This window comes from Rhopalosiphum maidis, chromosome 2 (assembly GCF_003676215.2).
Source record: "Rhopalosiphum maidis isolate BTI-1 chromosome 2, ASM367621v3, whole genome shotgun sequence".
NCBI lineage: Eukaryota > Metazoa > Arthropoda > Insecta > Hemiptera > Aphididae > Rhopalosiphum > Rhopalosiphum maidis.
The window spans coordinates 54,324,466-54,342,937 of record NC_040878.1 but is presented as its reverse complement, the minus strand read 5'-3'; the positions used below and the strand labels follow the sequence as shown (position 1 = coordinate 54,342,937).

Here is an 18,472-nt window from a genome sequence, read left to right as displayed (position 1 = left end):
TTTAGCCCCCCCAAAAAAATTTCTTGGGTGCGCCCTGAATCAAAGAAATGTATAGATAATACATTAATAGACAACTCAACAACTGTTTTTATTGGGTTCAATAAAAAAAAGCTATAATCGGTGTTGAATCTGGTAATCTCGGGTCCAATCATAATTTATACCAAAATACTTAAATGTTCAACTTAGTGTCAATTTCTTGTAGATAATTGGATTTAGTTGTTACTTCGAGAAATCAAAAGTAATAAATTTATTTTGCTTTTCAAAATAATTGGCAAATCCTAAAAAAACTAGAATCTTTATTTCGATACCTTTTAAAATTTTTTTTTTATAATTTAAATATTTATTACTGTAGAGACTAGGGACAATTGACTGAATTTTTTTTAGTTTAATATGTAAAAATATGGTAGAAGGTAGAATATTTATTTTTGAGTAAAAAAGCTAGAAAATTCAATACAAAGTTTTTCAGTTATTTTTATTTTCGTAATATTAATAACAAAAATATATTTGTCAAAATGTTTTTATTTCTTACAGCCTTACAAGTTACAAGTGTTTAAAGTAAAAATTTACATTTGTCAAAATCACGATCGTTTATAAATTATTTTGTTATTAAAAACACATTAAAATTTTTATCTTAAATTACCTACCTAATCCTTGAAAAACAGAAGTTTCAAAAAACAGTTTTACAAATAGATAATGATTTTGTGGGTATCTGAAGTTCAAATTTTGACAACATGGGATATTTTTCAACCTATAGCAGGTAGGTTTTAGTAGTTATATTGTATATGTATGTCCAATCCCTAATTTGTGTGTAGTAGCAAATGTTAAATGATAAACAAAAAAAGTTTATGTTTACTAGTTACAGCCCTTAAAAGATGTTAGTTTGGCTTTGACCTTTGAGAGAAGGCGGCTCTCGTATTAAATTCAGCCTTATTGTATACACTATAAAAAAAAAGCAGCAGTGGCCTTATATTTTTGATATAGATATATAGTCATACAGATATACATAAATATTCCTATTCGCCCTTCCCTTAAACAAGCTTTAGATCCGCCCCTGGTATACAGTATACACTTTAATAAAATTACAATACCTATACTTACTAAATTTAAAAATAAAATATGAGAAAATACATAGTCGGTCATATTTGGATTAAGAAACCAGATGTGCGTACCTATCTAATATTTATTTTTATTTTTTTAGCATAATAAATTGTACACTATATTAAAGGTGAATTTAACAGGTTTATTATATTATTTGTGTGTGTGTGCACTGCTCTAAATCTTAGAATTTTAACATCTATGGATATAAATAATAATAATAATAAAATACGTCTATTTTCATTGAAATAACTGAAATGTTTATAAATAAATATTTTATTATACATAATATTAGAATTAGATACATTTTTATAAGTGGCTCGTGGCTAGATACCTATAAAAGAAAGAAAATTATTTAATAATACATTTTCAAAGAGATGTATAGATTACTATTACTTCGCCTATAGGCCATTACTTATTTTTATAGTATAACAAGTATAAAATTTTGTCATTTTACACATTAGTACACTACATAATACCTATATTAGTGTTAAGACACACAGACATAAGACATAGTACTATTTAAAGTGCACTGTATTTGTTAAGCCAATAGAATACGATGAACGGATATTGTGTATATTATTAGATCTTTGGAAAATAATTGTTTCACAAAATTGCATTTAAATTTGGCCAATAATAACATTTAGCTGCGTACATTTTGCATTATGTTCATATTTATTACTTATAAACATACTATATTATAATTGCTAATAGTTATTATAGTTTGTTTATTATTTTAATTTTTATTGAATTTATTTATTAACATAATTCTAAATCACTGAACATTTACAATTACTCATTACAAAATTAAAATGAAGGTAATTTATTAATTTATTAATTTTAAAATACAACATATTATTTCTCATTTTTAGCAGTTTATAATAACCTATTTTTATTTTTATATTATAAAATATGTAATTTCTTATTAAAATATTTGAACAATGACTAAATAATATAAATCTATACCTATACAAATAAAATATTAGTGAAAGTATCTAACGATTAATATCAATGCTTCTTTTAATTATTTTGTATAGGTATACTATAATAATATAATATATTTTACTGTCATACCCTCATACCCAAATAAGCATAGGTTTATAAAGGCTATACAAAGCGATTACATCTAATATATCGGTAAAACCTAATTTAAATGTCTTTTATTTTTAGCATACTTATAAAGTTAAACGGGATTTATGGAGTATATGTAAGAAAATTCGAGAGGTAGTCAATTTCATCAAATTTAATTTTTGGGACTATTACTCAATTTATGATATAAAAAACACTGGATTTGTAACCGGTAATAATAATTAAGTATATTTTTTTTTCAATTGAATGCTTGAATATGTCTTGTAGTAATACAATTAATAAGTATTTTTTTTTATATTTTTACTTGAGTTTTCAAATTCAAAAATGCATTATCTGGACCATTAAAATCTATTATTGATTTAAATGATGAGGAAATACAATTTTTAGTCAGCTATTTTGAAAATTCCAATGGACAAGTACCGTATGGACAATTTTGCGAAATTATACATGAATCAGGCCTACCAAAAAATAAAGGTATCAATATAATATTTTGTAGATAACTATTATTATCAATTAGTGATATTGTATAAGTAGGCATATCACATTTTTTATGTTTTCAATGTAATAATTTACATGTACATTGTAAGTACAACTTTAAAGTTGCATAAATATAGTTTATTTATTGTATACCTACCTACTTATATGATGTGTGTGGTTTTGTGTAATTGTGAACTTAAGGTTATATTCTACATTTTTAAGATAATATAATTGGTTAAATAAATATGCATCAGAATATTGAAAAGGCATTTAATTTATTTTTAATGTTTGAATGAATAACACTAATGACAAATATATGTATAAAATATGTACATTCAGATAGTCAGATATAAATAACAATAATAAAATTGTCTACCTATTATAGAATTACCTTCCAATATAATAAATGACGGAAATGTCTACTATACAATACAAGACTCACCCCGTTTAAAAATAATGAAAAAAATTTCTAATTATTTAAATGCATCAAGCATTCTCTTGGAATCTCATTTTGAAGACTACGAAAAGGTATTCACTCTTACATTTTGATTGTCAATTAAATATTATTTTATTTTATTCTGTATTAGCTGACCAATAATAATGGACTGATGACTATAAAACAGTTTAAGAATATGTTCTACACTTTAAAAATAAAAATTTCTCCACCAGAAATGGATCTTATTATTGATAAATTTATTGCATATGGTTATATGATCGATAAAAAACAATTTTTAGATGAATTGAACTGGGTGAAAAATAATGACCCACAATCAATTTTTATTGATGTAAGTATTATAATCATATCTGGCAATTTCCATTGTTTTGTTACTATTTCAGTTACCTATATAGGTAAAGGTAACATAAATTAAATATACCATTGTAACTCATTATATAATATGCCAATAGCCAGCAATAACAAATATACACATTTTTAACCATAAACATTTTATAAATATAATTATAAATAACTGTTATAAAGTTTAATATACTAATATAAGAAACTCCTGAATATATTATTTTATTGACATAAGTAAAGTACTAATTAAACTCATTTCGACATCTCTGTATTTAGTAGTTGTTAATAAATAATAATACAATAAATAACATTTATGAGAATTAATAACTATTCATATTCTATTGTAATACTTTTTTTATTATTTAACTGTAATACCTTATTATAATTATTTGTATTGATAATAAATAGTTTAATAGTAGGTACCAATTAGTAGTTTATAAGTGTTTACAATCAATAGTAATAAACAATAATATACCTACATAATTACTTTTATCAAATATATTTAAATAATATATATTATATAATATGTCTATTATAATTTTTTTTTTACATTTTTAATATTAATTTATTTTGTTGTAGGCCTTTAAATTAAGGATAAACTAAATACCTATCAAAATAATATATTATAGTTAAATACATTGTTATTCTCAATTAAAATTATTCATAAAATTACAATATTTTACATAATTATCTAACATAGACATTATATAAACTAGGTATTTATTACCTAATGAATTATGGAAGACTAATTTTTGCTAAATAATTCATTGATTGAATAATATTTATCTTTAATACAAAATTATAAATAGAAGTATTAAATTGAAGTCACAATTATCTGTTTGGCCATTTCCAGTTGGTTGTTGTTTGTTCATTAGGCTTAAGTAAATGTGGAATTTCTTTTAAACAATTTTTTGCCCATTCAGGTAGTAGATGTCTATCTTTTTGATCATATACCATAACTACTCCTTGAGTTGTCTCACATTTCACTTTACCGGTAGTTGTATCAAGTTTTACAAGCGATCCATCTCCATAATTTATACAAATTTCACCAGATTTAATTAAAAATGAACTCTTTAATTTACAATTTGTTGGTATATCAGATTTACCTTTTGTTTCTTTTGCTATAGGTCTCCTTCCTAATGTCACCGGAAATACAATAACACCACTATTAGCACTTGTATCAAGAGTACATAAAGTTTTTTCAACTAAGCAACAATGTTCATAGTATTTTTTGAATTGAATGTAAATTATTTTATCTGATTCATCTAAACATTCTGGTCGACTAAAAGATTTTGATTTTCCATTTACAACTATTTTTATGTCTCCATTTCCAAGACTTGATACCATAGATCCATTGTAAAAATGTGCTTCAAATGCTTTACCATCTTCCATAAGAAGACATTTTGCCTCATCACTATAAAAAACAACTTTGGCTGTCTTAGAAGCAATAAGTTTTACAAATTGAGCAGCATATGCATATTTTTTCCAATGATGCTGAGGAAGTGACTCATAACTATATACTTCATCAGCTCCTTTAATTGGTATAGGTGGAGGTTCGTCATTCAATGTCACTCCTCTATCTTTATTTGGTCTATATATAACCATATGTTGACCATCGGAAGAAATACGTATTACTTCTACAACTCGTTCTTCTTTGGATTTTGATTTCATTTTAATAAACTCTACACAAACATCTCCATTATTTAGAATACTTAACACTTTATTTTTTGTTTTATGTCTGTGTTTTTGCAAGCGTACTGTGCTTAAGCAATCAGCCATTCTATTTGATGAACTTGTTTCAGGAAAGGTTTTAAATGACTGAAGAAATTTATCATCAAAAACAGTAAATTGTCTATTTTCTGAATGCTGTGATGGAGTTACATGGTACATATTTTGGAAATTATTGCTATGTTTATGAAAACTTCTTATTACATTTGATGTGTAGCATTCTTCTTTTTGGGCTTCTGTATTTAAATGAAAATCTCTACAACTTGATAATGCGTTTAAGTTTGAATTTCCAGTGTGATGATTAATTTCAATACTAGGATTATGAATTGAACGTACATAATTTAAGCCGGTTGAAGAACTACATTTTTCTTTATTAAATGAAATTGTATTGAAACCACTATCTTCAGTGAAATGTGATTGATGAAACCATATAGAAGGCCCATCACAAATAATTTTTTCTTGCATAAAATCATGATTTAACACACCGTGCAAATCTATACGATCTCTCGGATTTTTTCTAAGTAAACAATTTATTAAATCTTTAGCTTTGTTCGATAAATAATTTGGCAAAGAAAAATCACTCATCACAACTTTTGTAAGTGTGCTTTTAATAGCATCGGTGTCAAATGGAGGATGTCCAACTAACAAAGTATACAATAAACATCCCAAACCCCACAAATCTGTTTCTAGACCATGTGAGCTTCGAGTAGCAACTTCTGGTGATATATAATTTGGGGTTCCACACATTGTCATATGTTTTTCATCCTTAGAATTTAATTGAGTTGCAAGACCAAAATCAGCAATTTTTACACGCATGTCTTTTGTTAATAATAAATTTGTTAAAGTCATATCTCTGTGCACAATATTATGTTTATGTAAGTATAAAAGACCTTCAACTACTTGTCTTATAATATACCGTGCTTCAATTTCTGATAATTTGTTTCCATTACGTTTTAAATATTGGAGTAATTCACCATTATGACAAAGTTCTAATACTAAATAAACATGCCGACAATCTTCAAAAAATGTATACAACTCTAAAATAGATGGATGTTTAAGTTGACTATGTATTTTTACTTCTTGGCGTACACGATCTATCATATTTTGTTTTTTCATAGTCCAAATATCAATCTCCTTGATAGCAACACGACGACCAGTGCGGTGGCATTGAGCATGATACACACACGCAAAGCCACCTTTACCCAAAAGTTCCAATTTTTCATAGCCTTCTATACTATCAGATAATGGTATTGTTTTATAGGGCAACATTGAAATTTTCTAAAACAAAAAAAGTAATACCTAATATTTAATACAGATTTTAGAAATTTATTTTTATCAATTCAAATTTATGTATCATATTGCATTAACTTCATAATAAAATCTTTAAAAATTTTAAAGTTGTGAAAGATAAAAAGATATTATATTTATACACAAATATAGTTGTTAACTAACTTGTTAATTAACAGGTTGTTGTTGTTTTAACACTGACCATAATGTATGTTATCTAAATACATAGAAATAAAATTAAACTAAAACCATTTCATTGTTCTAATATTCAACATTATAAAATCATTGCATAATAATTTATAGATTTATCGTTTTACTCGGGTTAATAAACCAAATAATATAAATACATTTTTAATCATTAAATAATGTAATTTATATTGTAAAGGTAATTATAGAAGACAAAATTAAAGAAAAAGGTACGAGATTATACACTAATCAAAATGTTTATCATCCATTAATAGCAAATAAAACACATAAAAAGGATAATGTATTAACAATATTCAGAAACCTTCAAAAATCTGTTTTTGAAAATCGAATTAATGTTGGACAATTTTTTCAAGTTGGAAAACTGATGTGTAAATTAACTTGAAAATTCATATATACTAACTATTTTATATTATGTAGACATTTGATCCTGATTCAAAAGGACATGTAACTGAAACACAATTCCGCAGGTGTTTAGACATGATAGGTGTTAGTTCATTAGGTAAAATATACTATCCAGAGAAAGAATTATTTACACTGTTGCTTATGTATAAAGATAAAGAATGTCCTGAAAGAATCAACTGGAAACAATTTGAAGATGAAATAAATACTGGTATAGTAAAATATTATATATTTTAATATCCACTCAAAAAAAGTTAATTTTAGAATTAATTATTTTATGTTTACATAATACAAGGATTGCCTAGTATTATTAATAAATATTATGATCTAACTTTAAGTATTTTATATAGTATAAATAGATTAATAATATTTTAATTATAGGTACCTTTTTTTTTATTCAGAATTACAGGTAGATATATTTTGTAGCGTCTTCATTTTTAATGGAAATTTAAAAATTAAAAAATTGATTACATTTTTTAATAGTTTGAATTGTGGTCCAACACCAAATACTAAAATAAGCATTGGGTCATTTGTCATTAGGATTTAGAAATTTAGTAGAACTATAAAGTAAAAACATTTAAACTAAAACCGATTTACAAATTAATTGTTTACATTATCGTAAATTCAAATGATAACGGATTCAAGATTATCGCACTCTACTAAACTAGATTAGATAAACATTTTTTAAAGAATCATGGAAGAAATATTTTTGAATGTTAAATAAAGGTGCTCATACATCATTTTTATTTTTTAGAATTATTCAACCATTTAATATTTTAACGGTAGAGAATGATTGCCATTACCGGCATTACCTTACTAAAATGTATTTTGTGTATATCTATGACGTAGTTCGTAGACTTATTAAATAAATATTAGAGTCTTATAGGTATTATATTATATTCTAATAATTAGAACCATATAATAATACCATAATACCTTTAAATAAATTAAAATAATATTATTATGTTTACAATTAATTAGAATAATCGTATGTTTTTAATTAATAAGTTGGAATAATTATATCTATTTTCATATTTTTCAATGTGTATAATGGTTTTTAAATCTGAATCATACTTATAGCTTATAAGTATTGTTGTAAAGTATTTGAGTAAAACTATTCAATTTTCAATTATACTTTTTTCTAATTGAATACTTTTTTAAATACTTTTTATTTTGAAGTATTTGAATGGTATTTTCATTACTTTTGTTTTATCAATGAATACTTTTTTTATTCCTTTTAATTTTTAATTTGTTTCTATTTGTAATCCTTGTTAAATAAAAATACCATGCCGTCTTCGTCATGCTACAACGTTATAAAATAATTATATTATATTAGTCATTTTTCATTCATTGACAATTCGATATCGATTTTCGTTTTCGTCTATTAAAAAATAACGATCACGACAGATCATCATTTACTCAAATACATTTTAAAAGTATTTTTTACAACACAGCTTATTAGTTATTTTGTTATATTGTTATAAGATTCCCTAGTCTTTGGTGTTGGTCGTAAACGTATTAGACTTAGGTGTTAGGTACATAGGTTGTATTATTTATATTACCTATGTTACGAACTGGTCGTGTTATTTACCAATTTTATTATTCAATGATATAGAATATGGTATTATAATTAATTTATAATATAGTATTATAGTATTATTATATGGGTGTCGTATTTATTGCTATCACCAACTTAGGTTGTAGATTTATACATCGCGTTATTTAATATTCTGGGATAGTTACCACCTAGAATTTAAGTACGAATGTACGGATGTATCAATTAAACCGTATATGATGGTGTAGGTAACTACTTATGTACCATTTTTTTTTTAATTTAAAAATAATAGTCACATACCTATCTATTACATTACCTATTTAGTTTTAAATGGTTATATTTATTTGTTTTAACTATATATTCGCATTAATTCATACATTTCTAAAAATAAATTTAACAATATATAGGGTGTACCTACATAACCTACGTAGTACCAAATTTTTGAATTAATAATTACCTGCAATGTTGGAAAATTATTATACTCTAAAGTTTAGAGTCTAAACTATTAGTTTTTATACGTTTCCCTTCGTTATTTATAAGACTTAATTCTTTATAAGAGTTAGGACTTTCTGTCAAATCATATTCTGTTTTCATATTGACTGGCGAGCTTAAATAATTTAACTCTAGGTGTATTAATTTGTTTGGACGCATATGTGGATCATATTCTGCTTTAATTTTCAATGAACTACTTACAATTTCTAATTTCTATTTCTATTTCTATTTCTTTGACATCATGTCTTTTATGACATCTTGTAATTTTTTATTAATATTTAAATTTTTAAGTAGCATAAGTGTACATAATTATAACTCAATTCAAAAATTAAAATATCAAAAAAAAAAAATCTAAATGAAATGTCGTAGTTAGGCCGGCTAGATCATATTCTTTCCTTTAATAATTTTATTATAGATCAATTAACTTAAGTATGAAAACTTACAAAATAACAAAACAAAATGGGTTCTGATGAACGCAAATCTTGTATACCATAATTTTGTTCCTAAAAATGGAGACAATGCGCATGCCAGTATAGGTACATCATCTCAAGTATGAATAGTATGTTATTACAACAGTTTAAAAATGTCATTATTAACAGTAATAAAGCAAACAAGTTATAAAAATTAGAAATAACTTTTTGTAACATTTTAATAACATGGTGGTTAATAAATAATAATTGATATCACTAAAATAGTATCGGCATGACGATTTAGTTGGGGTTATTAGTTTATTACTTATTAGTTATTAACATTTAGATTATATAAATTATAAGTATACAACTAATAAAAATATCTTGTTGTAGGTACCATACTACTAGTAAACTACCTCTTTATAAAATATAATTTGCATTAGGTAGAGGTATTGTACAAAATTCAAATATATGACATGATTTATACTTCCCAAACATTATATTCTTAATAATAATATTAACAATATAATAATTAATAACCTATATAATCGTTTGATGTAAATATGTATTATCTTAGATTTTCATAATAAGCTAGGACGCTAGATTACAACTTAGTACTTTACAATGTACATACTTAACCATTTAATAGGTTAAAAAATGTTTTTTTTGTTTGCTAATATTTTGAAATTATGGGCAGCTTGGGATGATAAAATTTAACTATAGATATGTCATATAGCGCCTACTTCTGGTTTTTATGACATTCGATCAATAGCTTATATGAATATTCATTAATCAAATTCCAAAAATTCATTTAAAATTTTAGTTTTATACTACAAAAAAAAAAATTAAATTACAGTTCTATTGTTTTATTTTAGTTATGAAATAATAATAATTTTTTCTGTCTGGGAAATAGTATTTATAGAAAGAACCGTGGAAAAACCTTCAGATTTAGAAGTAAAATGTGATCGAAATGTGAGCGAAATGCTTCGTATAAAAGGACAAGATTGGGATGCAGTGGATTTACCTTTACGTGTTTTATTTAATAAGACAATAATTAATATAAACAATTATTTAAATGAACATAGAATAATGCTAGAACAGTTTTTCACGGTTTTTGATAAGTAATACAATATTTTGTATTTAATAAGGAATTTATTTTACTAATTTTACATATTAATATAAATTTAACAAACATAGAATTAAACATGGTCACATATCCAGATCGGATTTTCGTCGAGGAATGTATACAGCAGGTATTAAATGTAGAGAAGATGAACTTGGTATTCTTGAAAAAAAATTTATGAACGTAGATGGTTTTAACTATTTGGAATTTTTAAAAATGATAATTGATATTAATGAGAAGCTTAAGAAGTGTTTAGTAAGTAATACATTTATATACAAAATACATACATATGATTAACAGAGTAGGGTTTAGCCAGTTTAGGTCGTCTAAGGCAGTGCTTCTCAAACTTTTTTGTCATAGCCCCCTCCTTCCTAAATTTAATGTGAAACTGTCAAGACCCCTTTAATCAAAATCATTAATTATTTTATGGCCTATCAGGATTAGGGTTAGGTATATATTATATATTTCATGGCACATCAGTCATATAGCCACAGCCCCCTGTTTGAAAAACACTGGTCTAAGAAGAGGCATAGAGTCAAGTATTATTTATAATTTGGTATGGTTCACACATTTTTAAATTGTACAAATAATATATAAAAAATATTTATAATTGTAATAAAAATTTAAATATTTATAGTAGTGTTACATCAACTGTTAAGTAATGTATTTATTTACTCTTGATTGACGATTGTGTCTAGACTGGTTCAATTATTATTATTATGTTTTTAACAAGCATTAAAATTGCAAATTAAATAGTAGTAAAAACTAAAAAGTATTTAGGTATTCAAATTTTAAAATATTTTATAGCTAAAAATATATATATATATTACATACCTACATACCTATAATAAAGGTATCTCTATTATTTACTACTATAGCTAATATATACTATAAAATAAAATAAAATAATTAATCTTATACTAAAAAAGTTTAAATAATGTAGGTATTGAAAATGTATGTTGTATATATTTTTATTTTAGATTCTGAACGGAGTGATGAATGTATTGATTTTACAATGATGTGTTTTTTTTTTATTTTTGTGTCTGTCATAATTTTTTGGAGTAATAATAATGCTTCGATTTTCGACTTCAGCCCCTCTTTGAATAGGCAAATTCCCAGTAGTTTTCAAAAGCGTCGGGAAAAACCCTGAAAAAATTACAGAAAAACGGGAATTTTTACGCATAACCACTTTTTGACAAAATCGATATTTTGATTTTGCTATAACTCAAAAACAAATCATTGTAAATACTTGAAATTTTTACCAAATGTTTATATTATGGTTATCTATTTACGATTAAATTTAAAAATATTTTTACCTTTTTTAAGCTACTTATAGACAATTGAAATTTTCGAAGTTTTTTTTCTTAAAAATACCGATAAAAAAATTTGGCTATCCAAAAAATCTTTAAAATGTAATATAAGGTTTATTATAAGTTGTACTTATTGTAGTACAATAAAATCAAAAATCGTTAGTCACAATTTTTGTTTATAAGCATTTAAAGTTCAAAAATTTGCAAGGAATTTTAAAGTTAAAAATTCATAAAATTTTTGTGATTTATACCTAAAGTTAAAAAACCCAATACAAGGTTATCCATAAGTTTTCCTTCAAGTAACTGTAAAAAAAAATTCCAGTGTCAATATAGAAAAAATGTTATGAAGGTATGAATGAAAATTTTTTTTCGAAATCATGTAAAATAATGATATATTATAATTTAAATACAGGTAATAATATAATACATCCTACTAATTATCATTGACTGACAAATCATCTCCGTTCAGAATCGTTTTTCGTATACAATGATACCTATCATTGCATTCAAATTTAACACATCCATTATAGAGACCAGTGATGTACTCTCCATCTCTACTATACAGCAGAGCGATACCCACTTGCCCACTTTTTTTTATTATATATTTAAATATTTTAGAACAAAAACAAGAAAATTAACAATGATAACGATAATATATCTTCAAAACCAATCAAGAAAATAAGCAATATAACATTAAATAAATTAATTATCAAAATAAAAACAATGGTAATCTTAACGTAGTTTTTATTTATTTATTATTACAGTTGACTTATTTATAATCAAAAATAATTTTGTATCTAGGTGAAACGAGGAAGAGTTAATCTTAATCAGTTTTTGAATCAATTTGATCTTTTAAATCATAAAGTCATGTCAAAAGATACTTTGCAACGTGGATTAGATATGGCAGGCATTAAACTCGATTCAATTGAACTTGAAATTTTAATAAATGAGTGAGTATAAACTCTGTTTTAAAAGAAATAGAGAAACTCAGATTTCGCAAATTTCGACTAACGACCATAGCGGTGTTAAATTTTGACCGAGTCTTATTTATATAAAATCCATAGTCCTATTCGAACTCATCGGTTAGGTTGCCAAATTAAAACTTGTGGGCGGACTAGGTATAGATATATAAATATTATAGTAATATACTAATAATAAATAAATTGGAAAGTAATATTTATAATTTAATTAAAATTGATCGATACTAAACGTTCGTATTTATATGATGCAAAATTATTTCAGATTTGAATCGAAAACACACTCAGGTCAAGTGGATTATCATCGTTTTTGTAACATAGTTGAGGAAGCATTCACCACATTAGGTCTAGATCAAAATACGTTCTTGGATCCCAATGAATATTTAACTTCATATGAAGGTGTAAGTAATTATTTAAATGACGAACAAAGAAGTGCTGTCGATTCTGCTTTGAAAAAATTGCGTAGCAAACCAAATATCGGCTTAGATGACTTGTTCAAGGATCACGATAAACATCGTCAAGGAATTGTGTCGAATCAAGAATTTTTAAATGTTTTGACTGTTTGCAAATTGAACATGTTGTTGTCAATTTATGAAGTAAAATGTTTGGTAGAAGCGTTTAGCAAAGATGATCGTCCAAATTATTTTAATTATCGAGATTTTATGAAATCTATTGATATTTAAATTTATTATTTAAATATCAATTGATGCTGTATACATTTATTGTGCACATTTCTTATATATACAGGATGATTCTTTTATCATAAAACTCATTATTTCAAAAAGTATTCATGTTTTTGAAAATTTTTTTTTACATAATTTCAAGTTGTTAAAAATACTACGTTTTTATTAAAAAATTATATTTTTTATCCATATATTTTTTTAAGTTTTTTACTTTTTTGAATGACAACATAGAGTTTTAATTTCATATTCCACAGCAGAATAATTTTTTGAGTATTTTGATACATAGAATTTGAATTTAGGGCGAGTAGTTTATGAGTTATACGTATTTAAAGTTTAGATGTGTGGAGTAGTGGACAAACATTTTGCGGGGTAACCCTGTACCACTCCACTCCGCTTGTCTAAACTTTAAATATTTCTAACTTATAAACTACTCGCCCTGATTTTTTATGCATCAAAATACTCAGAAAATTATTCTACTGTGGAATATGAAATTAAAACTATGTTGTCATTCAAAAAAGTAAAAAACTTAAAAAAATATATGGATAAAAAATATAATTAATTAATAAAAACGTAGTATTTTTAACAACTTGAAATTATGTAATAACAATTTTTCAAAAACGTGAATACTTTTTGAAATAATGAGTGTCTTATGATAAAAGAATCACTCTGTATATATATTAATATAGTATATTTTACAATATACTCAATGGCCAATACGGAAATATCTAAAATAATACATATTATGCAGTTAATTTACTGAAAATAATGAAATATATGGACATTTTATTTAATAAATACAAGTTTTTATAAATAATAATTTGAATGTATAAATTATTTAGTATTTATGGTTATATTATGCCTAGGCGTCGATATAGGTACGTAGGTATATAAGGTGAAGTTAAACGGAGAGGGTTCAAAGTGTTCAAACCCTCCAAAATATCATAAGAAAATATTTTAATATATCATAACTTTTAATTTGTAATTTATTGTTATTATTTATAAACTGTTCGTTGTAAAGAATAAAAATACGATATTATTATATCAGGAAATAAGTATTATCATTGATTATAAATAGTATTTATAATCAATGGTATTATTTTTTATAACATTCAAAAGTAGTAAGGTGACCAGTCGTCAGAAAAATAAATACTTTTACTATAGCGTGTTACATGAACGATGAACATGATATTTTAACATATGGTCGAGTATAAGAATTGACAAGCAGCTAAACAACACTTATTTATGATAAGATGTCTGGAAGATGTGAATGTCTCTGTTATATAAAAAAATATTACTTAACATTTGATCATAGACTAAAATTTGTAAAATAATTTATTCGTGGGCTGATAAATTGATAATAATCAACAATAAATAGATTTTTAAAACAACTACAGTCAAGCGAATACTAACATATTTTTAACTTATTCGATTGTTGTCACTTGATTTGATTTAATATTTCAATTTAAAATCAATGAAACAAAAATAGGTATAATGTATTATTATTTTCTATTGTATTAATGTTTTATGTGTCTATATTTAATAATGTTTAATTGCTTAATTGTGATTTACTAACTTCTTACTTTTTTATAATTCTCCGATTACATTAAATCGAGAATTTTTTAATATTTAAGCCAAAATATATTCTACGCGTATAACGTACAGTGTTTTTTACGTTACAAGTAAACGTTACTTGTTATACCTATCTGATATAACTGTTCCTTACTAAAGACAAGTATTGGCGTGTTAAATATTTTATTAATCATGTTTAAACTTTCAATATTTAAATTTCGAATCCTTGGATAAAAACGTTTTAAAACGTTGATGATAAAGTGTATCGGTAATACACTAATATCACATTATCTTATTATATTATACGTAATTATAGGCAATGATAAAGGACGACAATTAGGGTTTTAAAATTTCATGAAATTTATTTTTTTGAAATATTTCACGAAATATTTCATTGCAATGAAAAATAAAATATAAATTATTATATCTTAAAGTTTATAATCACGTTAACTTGCAAGTAAACAACTTTCAAAAGTTGTTTTATCTAGTAAGATAACAAAGGGTATTAGATAGGCAACTAAGCAAGCATTTCCACTTAAGTCAATTCAAGAGCAAACAAATATCAAAAAATCGATGTTTTACTACCAGAGTGGCAAGATATAAGTGTATCGCAGTGGCATATTTATATTATGTATTTCTAACTACACATTTGTTACTAATTATTAGGATTTTATGCATTGGTTTGGTATGTTTGGTTGGTAATAATTATATTCGTAAATCACCTCATATTGATACGAATATTATATTTATTTTAGATTTGAGTGGAGTGATGAATGTATTGATTTTACAATGATGTGTGTTGTTATGTGTACAGACTGTACTTTGTTTACACAATAAATAGTTAAAAAGTGATTTAATTTTCAACTTTAAGAGGGGCTTTAAATGAAAAATTGAATCTAGCTTTTAAGAGATTAAAATTAAAAAAATCTCAGTATTTTTCAAAATAATAAGAAAAAATAATTTAAAAATTTAAAAAAAAATGTTTATGCGAAATTTGTTTTTGGCAAAATCGATTTTATTTTTTTGACGTAAGTAATACAAAAACGAATAATAGATGAATAATAGAAATGTTTACCAAATGTTTATGTTAGCATTTCCAACATAAAGTATAATTTTCTAATTTAACTTTTTTGAACTAATTATAGAAATCTTAGTTTTCTTTTTTATAAATTATGATAAAACATAAAAATTCTTTAAAATTAAATATAAAGTTTTTCATAAATTCTTCTTAAAATGATACAAACATTTTTAAAATATATAGACACAATTTTTTTTTATAAGAATTTGAAGTCAAATTTTAACAAATTTTTATAGTTAAGGCTCAACAATTGAATACAAAGTTCCTCATAAATAGTTTATATAGTTACTGAAACAAGAAAATTTAAAAGTATATATAACCATAATTTCGAAAAAGTTCAAATTTGGACGACATTTTGTTTAAACTATAATTTTGTTATAACTTAAACTTATAATTTAAAAATATTATTTTCGTGGAAAATAAAAACTTTTACGTATATTATTAATTTTTATATTATAGTATTATACATTTTATACACACTCAATGATATTTTTAAAAGCAATGATTTCGTCAAAAATTAATTTAATGTATAATGACTTTTCGATTATGAATAGAAAAAATAAAATGCTTAATATTGACTGTAAATAGTCCATCTCCGCTCAAAATTGTTTTTCTTATACAATTATATATCATTGAATTTAAATTTAACACGTATATTTCTGCAGGATCGAATGCAAACTATTACTCGTGCCAAAAAATCTGTACAATAAATTTTGTGGGCTGCAAAAAAAAATAATTCTATAAATAATTGATTTTATTATGAACAATTAAATATTTTTACATTTTTTCAATGTGGCCGAGGCCGCATACAAATAAGTTGCTGTTTGAGATGATTGCTTTTTACAGTGATCTACACTTACTATACAGCAGAGTGGTATCCATTTTCTATCTTTTTTATTTTGCTTATTTTCTGGATAATATTACTGTGTATTTTAGACTGTAAAAATAAACACGATAAATGAATGTTTTGTTGACTTGTTGTACATATCTATATTTAATGGAAGTAGCAGTATAGATGCTGCAATTCATTAAGGTTTATAGATTATACAAGTTGCCTCATTTCGCATTTTTGAAATTTTGGGAGTGGGAGAAGCCACTCCGTGACGTCACCCGAAGTATAAACTGTTTCGTTATTGCCATATAACACGGGTAAAATGAACACGATTTTTTACTTTCCCAGGCTCCTACGACTTCAATATTAATTTTTTAAATTTGAAAAAAATCTAGTATAGACTCACGGTATAAATAAATATATATTTGCACAAAAAAAAAAAAAATGAAATTTAACCATAATTTGGTAAAAAAAAATATAAAAAGTGGATGATCCAAGTCATCACATTGAGTTTCGGGTGACATAAGAACAGTAAGATTTTTTTGATGTTTTTGAGCATTTAACCTACCATACGTTTTACTTGGAACTCAAATAAGGTTTTTAAAAACATCTTAGTACATATAATAACCTAAAGAAGTCAATAGGTAACCTAAATATTAAATAAAAAAAAATAAATAAATCCCTATATCCTCGTTATTGTAACATAATTTTTTTACTTTCTCTAATAAAGTGTAAGTAGTTTAAGTTAGAAAAAAATTTTGTAACATTTTCCTTAACAATATATGAACATAAAAATTTTTATATAGCATCTTTTTTAACGACATATAAACATTATAATCATAAAAAATTATACATGTTTTTTCAAGTCACTCTTGTTTTAACACTAAAAAATAAAATTATTCTTAAAAAATCAGATTATGAATATTTTTAAATAATGTTTGGACTAATTTGTAATAAAACTTTAGTTAGAAAAATACAATTTAAATTGAATATTTGGAAACAATATAGAAAAATAACGTTTTTGAAAACCTTGATCAAAAGCGTAATAATCAAAAACGTTTAAAAACATTAAACAAAAACTGTAAAAAGACATGGATTTTTTTTTTGTATATTGAATAACGTTTTCAGTGTTACAAAAAATGCATTATTTATGTAATGCAATTAATACAATTTAAAAAAGTTAAAAAAAATAATTAAAATAGTTTTATTTTATCAGTAATAGCTATATCAAATATTCATCTAGTGTCTGTTGAGTTAAGTCACCACTATAACTTTTATATAATTTGTCTTGAATGTTTCCGTAAGTTTTTTTTATGTATAAGATTAGTCCATTTATTTAGTATAGTCTACTGACTACTAATAATA

General features: G+C 24.3%; 2 protein-coding genes across 4 annotated transcripts; one reads left to right on the top strand and one right to left on the bottom strand.

Moving 5' to 3' along the window:
- Window positions 1-1,907: 1,907 nt before the first annotated feature.
- Window positions 1,908-16,985, top strand: LOC113552511. The gene is made up of 9 exons (XM_026955379.1): window positions 1,908-1,913; window positions 2,266-2,395; window positions 2,494-2,658; window positions 3,397-3,446; window positions 6,858-7,031; window positions 7,097-7,294; window positions 12,770-12,918; window positions 13,211-13,541; window positions 16,941-16,985. The coding sequence occupies exons 1-9, from the start codon at window positions 1,908-1,910 to the stop codon at window positions 16,983-16,985; spliced, it is 1,248 nt and encodes a 415-aa protein (XP_026811180.1).
- Window positions 4,039-7,655, bottom strand: LOC113551612 (serine/threonine-protein kinase PLK4). 3 transcript variants are annotated; one of them, XM_026953958.1, is made up of 3 exons: window positions 7,464-7,655; window positions 6,638-6,689; window positions 4,039-6,463 (listed from the first exon to the last, which is right to left on the bottom strand). In XM_026953958.1, the coding sequence occupies exon 3, from the start codon at window positions 6,452-6,454 to the stop codon at window positions 4,289-4,291; it is 2,166 nt and encodes a 721-aa protein (XP_026809759.1). In that variant the 5' UTR covers window positions 6,455-6,463; window positions 6,638-6,689; window positions 7,464-7,655; the 3' UTR covers window positions 4,039-4,288. The 3 variants fall into 3 exon arrangements, with proteins under 3 accessions (XP_026809759.1, XP_026809760.1, XP_026809761.1); XM_026953959.1 differs by lacking the exon at window positions 6,638-6,689; XM_026953960.1 differs by lacking the exons at window positions 6,638-6,689; window positions 7,464-7,655 and adding an exon at window positions 7,080-7,100.
- Window positions 16,986-18,472: the final 1,487 nt, after the last annotated feature.

Bases quoted from the DNA above. Each gene is read 5' to 3' on its own strand.
- LOC113552511 (XM_026955379.1), top strand. The intron at 3,447-6,857 runs GTAAGTATTATA...TATATTGTAAAG, and splicing joins CACAATCAATTTTTATTGAT to GTAATTATAGAAGACAAAAT. The intron at 13,542-16,940 runs GTAAAATGTTTG...ATATTTCTGCAG, and splicing joins TGTTGTTGTCAATTTATGAA to GATCGAATGCAAACTATTAC.
- LOC113551612 (XM_026953958.1), bottom strand. From the start codon at position 6,454: ATGTTGCCCTATAAAACAATACCATTATCTGATAGTATAGAAGGCTAT.